The sequence below is a fragment of the Papio anubis genome, chromosome 7 (assembly GCF_008728515.1).
Source record: "Papio anubis isolate 15944 chromosome 7, Panubis1.0, whole genome shotgun sequence".
Taxonomy (NCBI): Eukaryota; Metazoa; Chordata; class Mammalia; order Primates; family Cercopithecidae; genus Papio; species Papio anubis.
The window spans coordinates 75593249-75609554 of NC_044982.1; the positions used below are offsets into that span (position 1 = coordinate 75593249).

Consider the following 16306-nt stretch of genomic DNA (forward strand, 5'->3'; position numbering starts at 1 on the left):
ATCCTTGGAAAACCAGGCAATTAAAAAAAACCAGACTAGGCAGTTATTTCAGGAAAACTATATATAAAAGAAAGGAAGTAGAGTCATTGTAATGTGATTTAAATGGAAATATTAATATGTACTTACAGTGTAACCATGGAATATTAATATAACAAAAAGTAAACTGATGTAACTATATTACTGTTATGGGTGGAAGTATAGATGTGGGATGGAGATTGTGAGGGAACTACATTTTTATCAAGAAATAGCAATCTAAGCATGTTATTTAGAACAAATAGGGTAAATAACAAAGGAAGCTTCTTTAAAAATAAGTTTAAAATGGTTTTTCCTAGTGTGTGGGAATCAAAGACAGAGAAGAATAGGGCAGGAGACTCTATTGTTACTCATTGTATGCCTTGTGAATTTATTTAGAACAATTTGGCTTTTTTCTCCTAAGTATTTCCTAGCAAGCAGAACTTCATTTTAGCAACTGCAACAACAGTAACAGCAACAAAAGATTTACGATACTCATGATCCCCAAATTATTCTTAGCTAACTTCAGTAGAGCCCTAAAAGTTGTCTGACAAATCTTTTCTTTTTCTTCACTGGCTGATTCCTTACTTCATTCTTCAACTCAGCAATTCTAATCTTTTTCTACTCTTTATAAACTCCACTCCAGACTGTGTTCCTTAATTTTAGTCATTCTTATAAGTTTGTGACACTTCCTCATTTTTGTTTTGTTTTTTAGAGACAATTCTCCACTGATCTCTCATGTTTCTAAACATCCTGTGAGCAGAGACACATATTGCCCTTTTATTCTGGACTATCTATTTAAGGATATTTATATAACAACCAACATTGTAAGATAGAGACAGTCTTCTGGGAAGTCATGCTTACTGTTCAATATAAATGATTCAAGTTCCCTAAGCTCAGAGTTCCTCCGCTATGATTCAAACGAACTGTAAGTGTAACATCTACCCAATTACCTCCTTGCCACCCTTGTGGGACCTGGGCAAAGGAAATTCAGCAAACATGGTCCTATTACTTCCTGTGCTCCTGAAGAGAATTCTTGTCTCTGTCTCAATTTTATGACTTATTTCAGGATCCATGAAACAGTAATAGGCTAGGTTGTTAGCATGAAGGCCGGGAAAAACCTGAGACCTTTCACAGTCCATGATCCTTTAATTTTCATTTCCCTAAAGACTAATGATGTTGAGCATCTATTCATATGCTTATTTGCATTCCACCTATCATTATGATGCAATATCTATTTGAAATATTTCCCCATTTTTTATTGTTTTGTTACTGTTATGGTTTAAGTGTTCTTTATATACCCTTGACACAAGTTTTTCATGAAATATAACTTGCAAATATTTTTTCACAATTTATAGGCTTTTCTTTACATTCTCTTGATGTCTTTCAAAGAGCAAATGTTAATAATTTTGGTGAAATCTGATTGACGAATTCTTGCTTTTATGCGCTGTGTTCCATTTGACTTTTAAAGCCATGCACATATGTTGCTGTGATTAAATACAGTTTTTAAAACCTGGAAACAGGAGGCACTCTCACTTTAGAGACAGAAATTTCTATCCAAGGAGCAGGAGTACTTAATTTTTCAAAGTTCAAAACAAATATATCTTAAAATTCTTTTAAATTATTGTATCATTGATATGCTACTTTTATCAAATGCATTCATTGCCTTTCATTTAATATCCAAATATTAAGTTATATTGTAAGTTTTGAGCTGAAAGTACATTTTGTTCTCGTAGATTTGTGGTTGTTTTTACTAATTTGCATTTGAAAAAACCATCTCCTACATTCATTCATTATACAGTTCCTTTAAACTATGTGCTGGATTGGGTGGGATATAGTACAGCCTATTAACACTCTTTGTTAATGCTGTTTTAAAAATATAGTCAGCCCTTTCTGTGTAGGTTCTGCACCTATGGATTCAAAATACCACATTGAAAAAAATGACAATTAAAAATTAAAATAATGCAAATTTAAAAATACTGTATGACACCTATTTATGTAGTATTTATATTGTATTAGGTATTATAAATAGTCTGGAGATGATTTAAAGTATACTATAGGGAGAATGTGCTTAGGGACTTGAGCATGATAGGGAGGTGTGTATCCTAGAACCAATGCCTCATGGAAACCAAGAGACAAGTATAATCTGAATTGTGTTATATATTTAATTTGGACTAATGGAGTGAACCAATCAGAGAGGGGGGCAAAAACCCTCCCTGAGTTTTATATTATTTTTCTTTTTGTTACCATGTACTCTTAGTAAAGACATTTGAGATAATCTAATTCAGCCCCCACAATTTACAGGTAAAGAAATTGAGGCCAAAAGATATAAATGGTTTGGCCAAATTCAAGCAGCTACTTAGTGGCAGAGCAGAGACTTTTCATGGTGAAAGTCTTTGTTCGGCTGAATTTTCTACTGTTTTGTTGCTGCCTTTATTGTTAAACATTTAAACAACTATATGAAAACCTTTTTTTGTGTGTGCATAGAGAAACTCAAATTAGTTAAAAGATTTAGTTAAGTGGATAAAATAGATTGTCCCTATGACCTGTTAAATGAGTAATTCTACAAGACTTAAAAGTATTTATTTAATAGATTTTGAGTTATTTTTTCTAGCTAAGACAGTCTGTGAAATGGATTGGGATGTTTTATATTTGATGTACTATAAATTTAAATCTGAGCTGCTTGATAAATTATTTTTAAGTTTTTTTTGTTTTCATTTTGAGACAGGGTCTTGCTCTGTCACCCAGGCTGGAATGCAGTGTATAGTCAATAGCTCACTGCAGCCTCAACCTCCTGGGCTCAAAGAATCCTCCTATCCCAGCCCGCTGAGTAGCTGAGACTGTAGGCACATGACACCATACCCAGCTAATTTTTTTTTTTGAAGGTGGGTTTCACTATGTTGCCCAGGATGGTCTTGAACTCTAGGCTCAAGCGGTCTCCTCCCATTCACCTCCCAAAGTGCTGGGATTACAGTTACGAAGCACTGTCCCTGGCCCCACCTGATAAACTTTGGTATTTGCTGTTTTAGTCCTCAAACATTTAGACCAAACTGTAAGAGGTTGTAGTTATAAGAAATACTAAGTTTCAGTTGCTCATTTATGATGGCTTTATTTTCAGAACTAATAATATGTGTTTGAGTGTCTAATACTATAGGATTTTAATGTGTTGCAGTAATTACCTAAAATATTTTGGACAATGAACTTTGGAGAAAGTCAGCAGAGAATAATTACTTTTATTTCAGTTGTAGAACATAAATGTTTCAAACTTTTTTTCTTGAATAAAGTCCTCAGACAGTAGGTAGTCATTCAAATCTCTTTAGTTTTAAGAATTGATTTAAAATGGGAACCAGAAAGAAGTATTAGAACCAACCATTGGAATAGTTGGATTCATCTTTTTTCCTTCACACAGGTCCTCTGGTGATGTTCTGGAGACATTCAATTTCTTAGAAAATGCTGATGACAGTGATGAAGAAGAGGAAAATGACATGATTGAAGGCATCCCAGAAGGAAAAGACAAACATCGGATAAATAAACACAAAGTAGGAATTAGCTTTTATATTCTTATTAGCTATATATTCATATAGTTGGAATAGGAATTTTTTTTTACATGTGTGCTATTACCATTTTTTAAAAAATTATACTTTAAGTTCTAGGGTACCTGTGCACAATGTGCAGGTTTGTTAAATATGTATACATGTGCCATGTTGGTGTGCTGCAACAGGTGGGTAGGTTTAATTGTGGGTATTTGAGATTTTACAGTTATGTAAGAAAAAAATGACGATGTTCCACAAAAGTTTCTGGTCTGCAAAATCAGTTTTCAGTTTTTGTTTTGACACATTCTATATGTATAACGTCTATTTGAGTGAATAGGGATTTTGATCCTTTTTATTTATTTTTTGTTCTGAAAGGTAAAGCACTGTTACAATTATCACAGCTATGAACTTAAATTAGTTACTATGCCATATCTCTATGAGTGAAGGGCTAAGCATGCAGTTTCCCATTTATGAGGTCAATTCAACATAACATATCAGAATGCAAATAAGTGACTGGTTCTTTAGTGGAGGACTAACTGTGAATGTACTGTAATTTAAGAAGTTAACTGTTCTTGATGATTAGCACTTAAACCATTTTTAGTGCCACATTACTTAGATCAATCTTGGCACAGCACTGTTGAACCATTTAGCTAAAGTATAATTTGGGATTTGTGAATTACATGGGAAATCTAAAATTTTGGGTCCAAGTAATTTTAAAATGGGTGTGTAAATGTAGTTATGTGACGATATTAAAGCATCCCTTTTCCATTTAGGATAAAAGTAATTCTTGGTTTATATTCTATTTACAGATAGGTAATGAAGGTTTAGCTGCCGACCTAACTGACGATCCTGATACTGAGGAAGCACTGAAAGAATTTGATTTTTTAGTGACTGCTGAAGATGGTGAAGGAGCTGGAGAAGCACGGAGTTCGGGGGATGGCACAGAATGGGGTAAGATGATAAAGAAATAGGGGGTGGGAGGAAATCTAGCCCTTAATGATGGGTTATTATTAAATATTTTATGTGGAATGTGTGTATCAGTGTATGGTGGCAGTTAAACTGAGAGCAAGGGGAAGTGGTATTGAATAATAGCAACGTATTTTGTACCAATTTATTTAAATTTGGTGACTAAACTTTAATATATATGGCTTTTGGTGAATTTTGATTTTTAGAATTTGTCTGGATTTAAAGTTGAAACATTTAATTGATTTGGAAATCCAATTTCTTTCCTTTTAGTAGATTTTTAAAAATGTATGTATTCAGTTTTGAACATTCCCATTGTTTAATTTGATATTCTAGATTTAGGAAGATTTAACACTCAGTATGTCCATATAGTGTTATCTGACTAATTACTAAGAAAGAATAAAGCTACTCATCCTGAATTATAGCTCTATATTGAGCACAATTTAATGAAGATACTACACTTTATTACCTATAATATTCAGTGTGCAAAATGTTAGGGCCTAAACTTTGGAAGTGGTACATTGTGCTAATAATGATTCAGCCATAACTAAGAGAAAACCATTCTCTATCTGTACATGGTTAAAAACCCCATTAGGAGGTAAAATAAGTGTAAAAAATACTTTAAATGAATAGCTGGTGTCCTTAATGTTTTTCCTAGTAAATATGTTCATGCATTCCTCATTTAATATCGGCATGTTGTCTGGTAGGTAGAACAAAGTGTGTTTACTGAGCTTTATTGGAGAAGGTTATTATTTATTTTATTATTTTTTTTTTTTTTGAGATGGAGTCTCACTCTGTCGCCAGGCTGCAGTGCAGTGGTGCAATCTTGGCTCACTGCAACTTCGCCTCCCAGGTTCAAGTGATTCTCCTACCTTGGCATCCCGAGTAGCTGGGACTACAGGTGTACACCACCACACCCAGCCAATTTTTGTATTTTTAGTAGAGGCGAGGTTTTACCATGTTGGCCAGGATGGTCTCGATCTCTTGACCTCGCGATCCACTGGCCTTGGCCTCCCAGGGTGCTGGGATTAGAGGCATGAGCCACCGTGCCCAACCTGGAGAAGGTTATTTTAATGCATCAAAGTTTTGCTTAATTACAAGCAAGAAGAATAATCACTAGATCTTTTTTTAAAACTACTTTGATAGCAAACACTTGGCTTTTAAAAGATGCCTCATTTATGTGTTTAAACCAAATATTGCTAATAGCAAGAGAGAAAAAACCTAATATATAGTACATTTATTATCTTGATATAAAAAAATGAATCAGGTACTTAAAAGATTTGAATTTTGCCACCAGTTTTCTTATTATAGTTCTTAAGCATTATTTTCAGACCTTCACTTCTTTCTTCTTCTAAATGGAAATAGAAGAGACACATTAATTCAAACATGAGAAAACACAATTACCTTCAAGACTACATTTTTGTACTTATTTGAAAATGATTGTGTTTTAGAAGAGTATCTTTCTTCAAAATCAGCATTGCTCAGGAGAAACAGTAAAAATATTTAACTTTTCTTTTAGCTTCTCTGTGCAGACAATGTTGGAAATACCTTTTTCCAGTAATTTCAAAAGTATTGCTTTTTTCCTGATTGTTTTGTAATTATATAAATATATAATTACTTTGTAATACAAGTGTGTTTTAGAAAACTTAGAACCTACAAATACATGTGAAGATGAATATTTTTTATAAGCATGTGTATATATATTTATTTATTTAGTAAAATAAGGAGTTTGCTCAATGTTGATTTGTAATGCACACTTTTCACTTAATACATGGTTCTTCTGCATCCCCCCTTTTGTTTTTTTAAACAGGATCTCGCTTTGTTGCCCAGGCTGGGGTGCCATGGTGCAATCTTGGCTCACTGTGACCTTCACCTCCCAGGCTCAAGGGGTCCTCCCACCTCAGCCTCTTGAATAATTGAGACCACAGGCGTGTGACCACACCTGGCTAATTTTTGCCTTTTTTTTTTTTTTTTTTGTAGAGACTGAGTTTGGCCATGTTGCTCAGGCTAGTCTTGAACTCCTGGACTCAAGCAATCTGCCTGCCTTGGCCTCCTAAACTACTGGGATTACAGGCATGAGCCACCATGCCCAATCAGCATCATTTTTAATAGCTGGAAAACATTCTGTCAATAATGTGCCATGATTTTATTTAACCAGAGCCCTATGATGCACATTTAGATTATTTTCATTAAAAAGAAAATGATCAAAATATTTATCGAGTATCTTTTTAGCTAAATCTTGACACATACTTACTCCTGTTTTCCTTAGCCTAAAGTTGCTAGAAATTTAGTCAAAAGGATAAAGAAAAAATTCAGGAATGTAATTGGTATGGAATGGCATTATTTCTTTGATAATAGTTCCCATATTATGTACAACTGATTGGTCCTTCTGTCTGAAGACTTTTGATTGTAGAGCAGAGTTTTAAGACAACTCTCAATACTTTGCTTTTTACTATCATTATTTGACAGAGCCGGTGTCTCCTGTGTTAAGTGGAAATAATTGGAAAGGTCTCTTACTTCCAGACAAGACGGAAATATTATCTTTAAAACATTTTAAGTTCTTGATGAAGGAAAATAACTCATTTAAGTATAAGATGGTTGAAATAGTTTTTTTTCTGTGAGAAATGAAAACTGTCAAGTGATTTATGCAGTGTTTCCAAAGTTCTTCATCTTTACTCAACAAGATGTCATAGTCATTTTTTCCAAAGCAAAGACGATGAATATGCAAACACTCTTTATATTTATGAAATTCGTTTTCTAAAAATTTGAATATATTTATAAATAGGAAAGTGGTAGCTTTCAGATTTTTTTTTTTTTTTTTTTTTTTTTTGAGACAGTGTCTCACTCTGTTACCCAGGCTGGAGTGCAATGTAACGATCTCGACTCACTGCAACCTCCGCCTCCCGGATTCAAGTGATTCTCCTGCCTCGGCCTCCAGAGTAGCTGGGATTATAGGCGTGTGCCACAATGCCCGGCCAGTTTTTCTATTTTTAATAGAGACAGGGTTTCACCATGTTGGCCAAGCTGGTCTTGAACTCCTGACCTCAGGTGATCCACCCGCACGGCCTCCCAAAGTTCTGGGATTACAGGTGTGAGCCACGATGCCCGGCCCAGATTTGAATTATTGAGTAAAAGAGCACTGATTTTTTAAAAATGTAAGTCTTGTCTTAATGAAACATACTCTGTAGTCCTTACATTAGAGAATCTAGTTTTTATTTTGTATATTAGCAATCGACAATTTGTTATCTCTGACTTTGAATTTTTTTTTTATCTTATGAAACCACTGCCTTTTGGCAAGCTTTCTAACTCTCTTTTCAGTGTCATCTGTGTTAGATAGTCTGAGTTTAATATTAGTGATTTTTAGTTCTTCTAATTATCAAAAACAATAGTTGGCATTTCTATTTTGCTTTTTCTTTCATGGAGACTAGGCATTTTAAGACTGTTCATTTATTGTCTCCTATCTTTGAAACTGATCTGTAGAGATTTATAGAACTACAAAATACAATTAGCACCTGAATGTTTGTACTTAAGTATAATGGATAAAGTATAAGTATATGCATAAAGTTAGTTACAAATTTATGCGACAGTTAATAGATGTGTATAATTCCTCTGCTTTGGTAATCAGAATTGCCATAGTAGAATTTCATGTTTTTGTGGGTTTGAGCTGTCAGGAGTCAACTTTCTTATGCATATTTGTGTTTTCTTTTAGACATAAAAGTTACCGTAAATGATTCAACCTCATTTCTTGGTATTTTTTCCCCCTAGATTTTTTAAAAACAGGATTAATATGTAGAAGATTATGCTGCCTCTTCCCTTTTGCTCTTATCTGTTTCTTATAAGCAATATCAAACAGCTGTTACTTACCAGGCAAGTTTCAGGATGTTGTTTGTGCACATATGCATTCACCAACCTGTTCTTTGCACTGCCTAAATTTACTTTTGTTTTCTAGATTTGAGATTATCTTGCAAGTAATATTTTTTCCTTAAGTTTATCCTTTTTTTTATTCTCTATGCATTTTCACTCCACTCTCTTTGTCAACATTAGAGCTGTTCACAGTTTTATTCTCTCTACACAGGTCTTTTAGAAAACTGTTTGGCTCTTATTAAATTTTTCTCTTCTATCTGATTTCCTATATAACCTTTATACAACTTAAGTTTTTTTGGTCTCTGTGAGGTTTAAAAAATATTTGCTCGTAATGTATCAATTTGTCTTGCTTTAAGTAGTTGAAATTAAGAATTGTTAACTTCATTAAGATGAGTGCAAATGATTAATTGTTGAGATCCCGTTTTTCTTAGTATATTCAATAAGTTTACAGAAGGATTCCTGATGCAGTGTAGTTTTCAGGAAACTTCATGATTTGAGTGCATGTGAATTGAGTAAAGTGAATTTTCTCTTTATAACTGTATTACAAACAGCATTACAATTTGTGGATTTGACAGATAATCTTAGGTGTAAGTTTTAGTCATGAGTAACTTAGTTTCAGGTAATTCAAGTTAGCAAATTAATTTAAAGCTTAGGATTTAGCTTTTCACATACTGACCACCTGTGATCATAGGTGGTCTAACCATCAGGGAAAAAGTTACGACAATTGTAGCAGGAAAAACTCAAGGTACAGTAAATATTTGCATTTCTGTGTGCCATTCAAATATGAGAATTTCTTAAGTTTGGTACGTATAACAATCTATAAAGGAAGAGAACGGCTTTTTATGTCTACTTTATAGATTAAGTCAGTGAGGCCTAGCGTGGCTCTTAGAAAACTTGTGAGCCAGAATATACTGAATTACCAAAAACTTAACAAGTCAGGATGTTAAACTTCCTTATAACATGGCTGTTTTAAAACCACACAAAGGAAGGAAAAATCCTCAATATTTAAAATAAGTCTCAAAGACTTAATTATTTTTATGCTGCCTCTTTAGTGCTGTTTTTCCTCTAGTTGACTATGAGTAAATTTTCTCAGGCACAAGTATTTAGTTAAATATGGATTTATTATTCAGCTAAAATAGCTGATGTAGCTTTAGCAGATGTACAGCAATGTATGTTTTCACTTCTCCATGCTGATCACTACTTTTATCCTGAAAAAAATATCAATTTAAAAAAAATTCTTCAGTGGAATTTGAGTTTTGTTTTTTTGTGTTTTGTTTTGTTTTGTTTTTGTTTTTTTGCTAATCTTAGTTGTAGACCAATGGAAGAAGGTAATGAGATGTTGAACTATTTGGGTGGGTGGGGGCAGAGGTGGGACTTTCTGAATGCTTTGTATGGATTATTCAAGACATTGTATTTTTCACCTTATGTGTATTATATTGGACTAGAATGCCTCTCCATTAGTACAGTTAATCCTGTGCATGCAGAATCAGTATGACAGAAGGTGCATGAATATTTTCATCAATGAAACAGCACTTAACTTTCTAGCTTGCACTTTTCCGAGTAGTTCGCATGTATTTCATTCATTTGCTTTTATGATGCTGGCTGAATAATTTTTTATTAACATTTTTATAAAGATGCAGTGATCTATTTTTATTTAGATTTCTAATGTCAGTCTATTGAATGAATGATAACCTTCAAACTTGTGGTTCATGAAAATGAAGCACTATTTAATTGTTGATATTAAATGTTTAGAAACTTATGACATGGGCATTTAGAGTTTGAGTTGTGAATACCAGAATTGAGACTGCACCTTTAAAGTATTTTGAGTATATGCTATTATACATTTTTTTATGATTATGTAAAGCTATAACAGTTTACTGCCAACAGCTTGCATTGCCAACTGCTGATTTTTTTTCTTTTAATAATATGCTGCATGTAGATAAAGATGACCTCTCCCCAACTGCTGAGGTTTGGGATGTAGACCAGGGACTAATAAGTAAACTGAAGGAACAGTACAAGAAGGAACGAAAGGGGAAGAAAGGGGTGAAGAGTAAGTGCAGATTCTGACTATTATAATTTTTGTATACCAATAATTAAGGAAAAAATTCTTCAATTCTGTTTTTTTGTGTAACTTAATTTTTTGTTTCAAAAAGGGGGCAACTAACTTTAAACTTTGTCTGTTGTATAATTGAAATTTGTTTGTATATAATTTAGGATGTGTTACCGATCAAGTAGAAAATCATTTAAAATATATGGGAAGGGTAAAGGAAAGATTTTGAGGATTGTTTTTAAGCTTTAAAAACTTTACCAAATTGTTAGGAATATTGACATTGGAATAAAAAAATAAAAATTTGTTCAGAAGGGAGAAAAGTATAAATTTCTCCATTTTTGATACATAGAGTATAGCTATAAACAACTCATATCCAGGTTACATTTCTTAGTTTGGGAATCCTTACCTAGAGTGAGTAGGAAAGCCCTTTCTGTAGTTTCTGCTTTCTGGTCTTAATCCAACCACAAACAACAGCAGCAGCAAGAAGAATCTCTTGGGTAGTTTTTTTTGGCTACTGTGGTGAAGGAGACCAGGAGTGGGAGGTTAGTGGTGGCAGTAGGGTTTGTTTAGTCATTGCTGGGTGTCTTGGTGCCTGGATGTATTTTTCACTGTGTTGTATATTAACCAATTTACTTATTAAAATATAAATCCGCTACAGTACCTCTCTTAAAGTAGCAATTCATTTCCATTTGGTGGTGCAAACTTAAAAGTTGCTACATAAAAGTATCTTCAGATCTATGACTGTTAACTAGAGAGACTTGAAACTTATTTTGGGACTCTTTTCAACTGGCCATTGACCCCTCCTAGTCTAACATGTTGACTATATAAAGGAGAAAATAGTGTGAGAAAAAGGCAAAAATGATACAGACATTCTTTTTGTGTTTCTTTGGTGACAAATACATTAATATATAAAATGGCAGGTGTAATAGAAACATGTGCGAGTTTCTTTCAGTAAAACCTTTTTTGAGTGATTTCATTTACTGTGGAGGCTAATAAGTGAAGTTTTGGGGGTTTCGCCTGTTACACAATTTTCTTTTATAACTTTATGATAGCTTTTGTTATTGCATGTGAATTAAAAGACTGTATAGTGAACAGCTTATTGTATTTAAAAACATTTGATACTGGGCTAGGGTTGTGTTTAGTTCTAACATCATTTACCTATAATGCAAGCATTTTGAGTATAAAAGTACGTTTGCATGATTGACTATTTTAGAATAGACAAAATGACATTAGAATTTTAGGGTTTAATTTTTTTTTTTTTTGACGCAGTCTCACTCTGTCGCCCAGGCTGGAGTGCAGCGGCGCAACCTCGGCTCACTGCAACCTCCGCCTCCTGGGTTCAAGCGATTCTCCGGCCTCAGTCTCCTGAGTAGCTGGGACTACAGGCACGTGCCACCATGCCTGGCTAATTTTTTGTATTTTTAGTAGAGACAGGGGTTTACCACATTAGCCAGGATGGTCTCAATCTCCTGACTTCGTCATGATCTGCCTGCCTTGGCCTCCCAAAGTGCTGGGATTACAGGCATGAGCCACTGTGCCCGGCCTAGGGTTTAATTTTTTTTTTTTTTAAGGAAATAAAGTGGTTCATTTTACTAGTGGATTGCTTATTTTATATATAGTATCAGAAACTGGCTTAATCTGCTAAAGATTTTTTTTTTGGAAATATTAGATAACGTTGCTTCTAATTTAAGATGGAAGTATCCCATTTTCCTCCTCTGATAGACTATGACTAGACCTATATCTTTTTGAGGTCTGTAAATAAGATGTAAGTCAAGGTCTTTTTTAGTTGTTGCTTTTAAACTTTTCTTAAAAATATTTTTAATTTAAAAAAGTATGTTTAAGTATGTTTAAGAAATATTAGAAACAGATAAATTAAAGCTGAATTTTTAACCCCTCATACAAATTTTAATTTTTTTAGAACCCGGTTTGGAGTGCAGTAGTGCAAATCATAGCTCACTGTAGCCTTGAACTCTCCTGCCCTCAAGATGTCTTCCCACCTCAGCCTCCTGAGTAGCTGGGACTATAGGCACGTGCCACCACACCTGGCTAATATTTTATTTTTAAAAGTTTTTTGTAGAGATGGGGTTTCTCTGTATTGCCCAAGCTGGTCTCGAACTCTTGGCCTGTGGCCATTCTTCCACCTCAGCTTTTCAGAGTGTTGAGATTATAGGCATGAGCCACCATGCTCGGCCTTATGTTTTTTTTTAATTGGACCTTAATACACACAATATTATAATTTGCCTAGTACCATCATAGAAAACATCATTTTATGTCAGCAAATAATTCCTTTGTATATGTTTGTGATTTTTTTTTCTTTCCAAACAACAGAGAGGAACCCAGTATGTGAAATGGATGAAAGTGAACTTCTTTTATTGAATCAGTACCTGGAGACCCCAAATTCATAACTTAAGGCTTACATGTCTCAATAACATCTTACTATCTAGATGGGTATTCTGTTATTCAGCCCATTCCACTTTAATTTTGATTTTATATCTGTTTTTTCAAAAAAATGAATTTTGCTTATATAATCATCAACACAACACATGCTTGTTATTCAGATAATATAAGAAGTATACAGGAACATAAAGAAAAACTATAGCGGTGGCTCAAGCCTGTAATCCCAGCACTTTGGGAGGCCGAGACGGGTGGATCACGAGGCCAGGAGATCGAGACCATCCTGGCTAACATGGTGAAACCTCGTCTCTACTAAAAAATAACAAAAAACTAGCCGGGCGATGTGGCGGACGCCTGTACTCCCAGCTACTCGGGAGGCTGAGGCAGGAGAATGGCGTGAACCCGGGAGGCGGAGCTTGCAGTGAGCTGAGATCCGGCCACTGCACTCCAGCCTGGGCGACAGAGCAAGACTCCGTCTCAAAAAAAAAAGAAAAAAAAAAAAAAACTATAAAAATCACCTGCAATCCTACCACTCAGAGACTATTTGGCATATATTCATCCATCTTTTCTTAAAAGTCTATATACACAAAACCTCCTTCTTAATATTTTAACTAGAATATTATTGTTGTAATTTAACTCATTATTTCTTAATGTTTCACAGTCATTTAAAATACAATATTTGTGGATTTAACTTAGCTTCCATTAGTTAAACCTGTAGATTTGTTTCTAATTTTTAAACATTTTTTAAGTATTACTGTCTTTAAGGCTACTAATGTAAGTAGATATAGGGATAAGGTCTCTAGCAAAGTGTCTCAGGAAAGATAATTCAGAAATAAATTATGTTTCTTTTTTATACTTCCTTTATGAAATTTTGTAAATTAAAAAATTTTTGCTCTTGAATACAGAATTCAGTGTGAAAATGTTGGCTCTGAATCCTTGCCATGAAAATAGAGTTTAAGAAAGTAAAAACTTTTTTTTCTGTTTATAGATCGCAAACTTCTAATGATCTTAATTCAAATAACTCATCGTATTAATACTAAGATATAATTTTACATGAAAAGGTAATTCATGAATTTCTTAGCATTTCTATTATCTAGTCCATGTTGTTGTTCTGATGTTCTCCTTATGTAGCTTTGTACAAGATAGAATAATTCATTATCTGTGGCCTTTTGATTTCTTTAAATTTTTTTTTTGCTTATAAATGACACATAATTATAAATATTTATGGGACACAGTGTGACGTTTTAATATATTTAAACATTGAATAATGAAAATCAGAGTAGTTAGCATATTCATCATTTCTTTGTGGTTATAGCACCCATACCCTTTTTTTCTAGCTATCTTGAAATATAGAATACGTTATCATTAGCTATAGTCACCCTATTGTGTAATTAAACCAGAACTTGTTCTACCTATGTAAATGTAAATGTGTATACATTTACCAACCTTGATTTTTTTCTTTATTCCAGAATTTGTTAATAAGTCACACCTACTGAATTAGTATAAGCTTCTACAGATTTTTCACCGCAGCGTCTTAGAGGGAAGAAAACTATTTGCTGACTTTACCATATGGAATCAGCAGATGTAATCCAGTATTTTTTCTTTTTCTTTTTTTTTTTGGAAGGGAAAGAGAAAAATGGCAAGAATGCTGACTTTTTAACTTTGTAAAGACCCATTCAAGATTTGACTTTTAAATGGAAAGGCTTCTAAAATCAAGTACTAAGTTAAAGTTTCTTTGTCTTCCAGCTTGTTCACTGCATCCCACTCTTCCTTTTTTTTTTTTCTTTTTTTTTTTTTACCTTGCCCCCTGCAAGAGGAAGAGGGGTTAAAAGTGACAGCCTTGCCTTGGAATGTAGACCCACTTCAGTATTTCCTTCTCACTAAGTGAGATATACAATATAATTGAGATGTACTTTATCTTATTAATACTCTTAAGAGTCAATACTATGAAACTAAAGAGGTTTGATGCAGTTATTTTGGTCTCAGGCTTCACAGGGTTAAGCTTTCTTTTCCTTTTAACTTTTTATTTTGACATAATTTCTGACTTAAGAAAATTTTGTGAGAATAGTACAGAGAATTCCATACACTTTTCACCCAGGTTTCACTTTTCGCCCACCAAATGTTAACACTTTACCACACTTGCTTTTCCCTTTCCTTTCTGTAAATATATTCTTTTTTATTTATTTATTTTTTGAAACAGGCTCTCTGCTTCTGCAGATGGAGTGCCATAGCACATCGTAGCTCACTGCAACCTCAAACTTCTGGGCTCAAGCAGTCTTTCCACTCCCACCTCCTGAGTAGCTGGGACCACAGGTGTGCATCACTATGCCTGGCTAACTTTTACATTTTTTAATAGACAGGATCTCTGTATGTTGCCCTGGCAGGTCTCAAACTCATGGCTTCAAGTGATCGTCTCACCTCAACCTCCTAAAGCATTAAGATTTCAGGTGTGAGGCTGAGTGCAGTGGTTCATGCCTGTAATCCCAGCACTTTGGGAGGCCGAGGCGGGCAGATCACCTGAGGTCAAGAGTTTGAGATCATCCTGGCCAACATGGTGAAACCTTGTCTCTACAAAAAATACAAAAAAAATCAGCTGGGCATGGTGGCTCACACCTGTAGTCCCAGCTACTTGGGGAAGCTGAGGCAGGAGAATCACTTGAACCCAGGAGACGGAGGTTGCAGTGAGCCAAGATCACGCCACTGCACTCCAGCCTGGGTGACAGAGGGAGACCATCTCAAAAAAGAAAAGAAAGATTTCAGGCATGAGCCACTGTACCTGGCCATGGAATTTTTTTTTTTTTTTTAAATCAGAAAACTAAGTTGTAGACATATTGCTCTTTAAATATATTAGTATGTATTTAAACAAAGACTTTCTGGTGTATGACCATAGTACAGTCATGAAAATCAAGAAGTAAACATTGATGCAATACTAATATCTAAGCTAAAACTCAGTTTTCTTTCACTTTTTAATAATTTCTGTTTTCTGTAATTTGGGAGGAGCTTGAAGTGAATTAATCTTTTGTAAAAATGTTGGGCTGGTAGCATTATTCTAACTTTTTAAGGTCTCCATTTGTGCTGTATTTTATATCTTAGTAAAAACATGTAAATCAGTGATTAAAAATCACACAGTGTGAACGAAGCATCTGAAATACGGAGGCTTTAGTTAGAAGCGGCTAAAAATCTTTTAAGACTTTCTTTAGTATTTGTTATTCCTTTTCAACATGGACAATTTAAACTGTGGATTATAATAATGTATTTTCCCTTGATAGGAGCCGTTATTCGTATAGCCTGTTGTTACTTTTAAGCTATATTATACCTATAAAATTTAAACTTACCAATAAAAGATTTTTTCATTTCCTTTCTTGAAAAGATGTATAGGCTTTCCCCATTTTAAAAAATTCACATTTTGGGAATATGTGTTTGCATTCCTGGTTCTTAGTGAGTGGATTTATCTTAATTTTCCTAATTATTCTCATTTATCCTAACTTTT

At 34.0% G+C, this 16306-nt stretch overlaps 1 protein-coding gene across 5 annotated transcripts in view; it reads left to right on the top strand.

Moving 5' to 3' along the window:
• STRN3 (striatin 3) overlaps positions 1-16306 on the top strand; it is a 139310-nt gene that overhangs the window by 89293 nt on the left and 33711 nt on the right. For 3 of the 5 annotated variants that reach the window (XR_004184958.1, XM_009211348.4, XM_031668209.1), the window contains exons 6-8: positions 3422-3551; positions 4355-4496; positions 10312-10422. Coding sequence is in view for 4 of the 5 variants with exons in the window: in XM_009211348.4 (XP_009209612.3) it covers positions 3422-3551; positions 4355-4496; positions 10312-10422 (383 nt within the window). In the remaining variant the exon portion in view is untranslated. The remainder of the gene's footprint in view (positions 1-3421; positions 3552-4354; positions 4497-10311; positions 10423-16306) is intronic. The other 2 variants (XM_031668208.1, XM_031668210.1) reach the window with 1 other exon arrangement.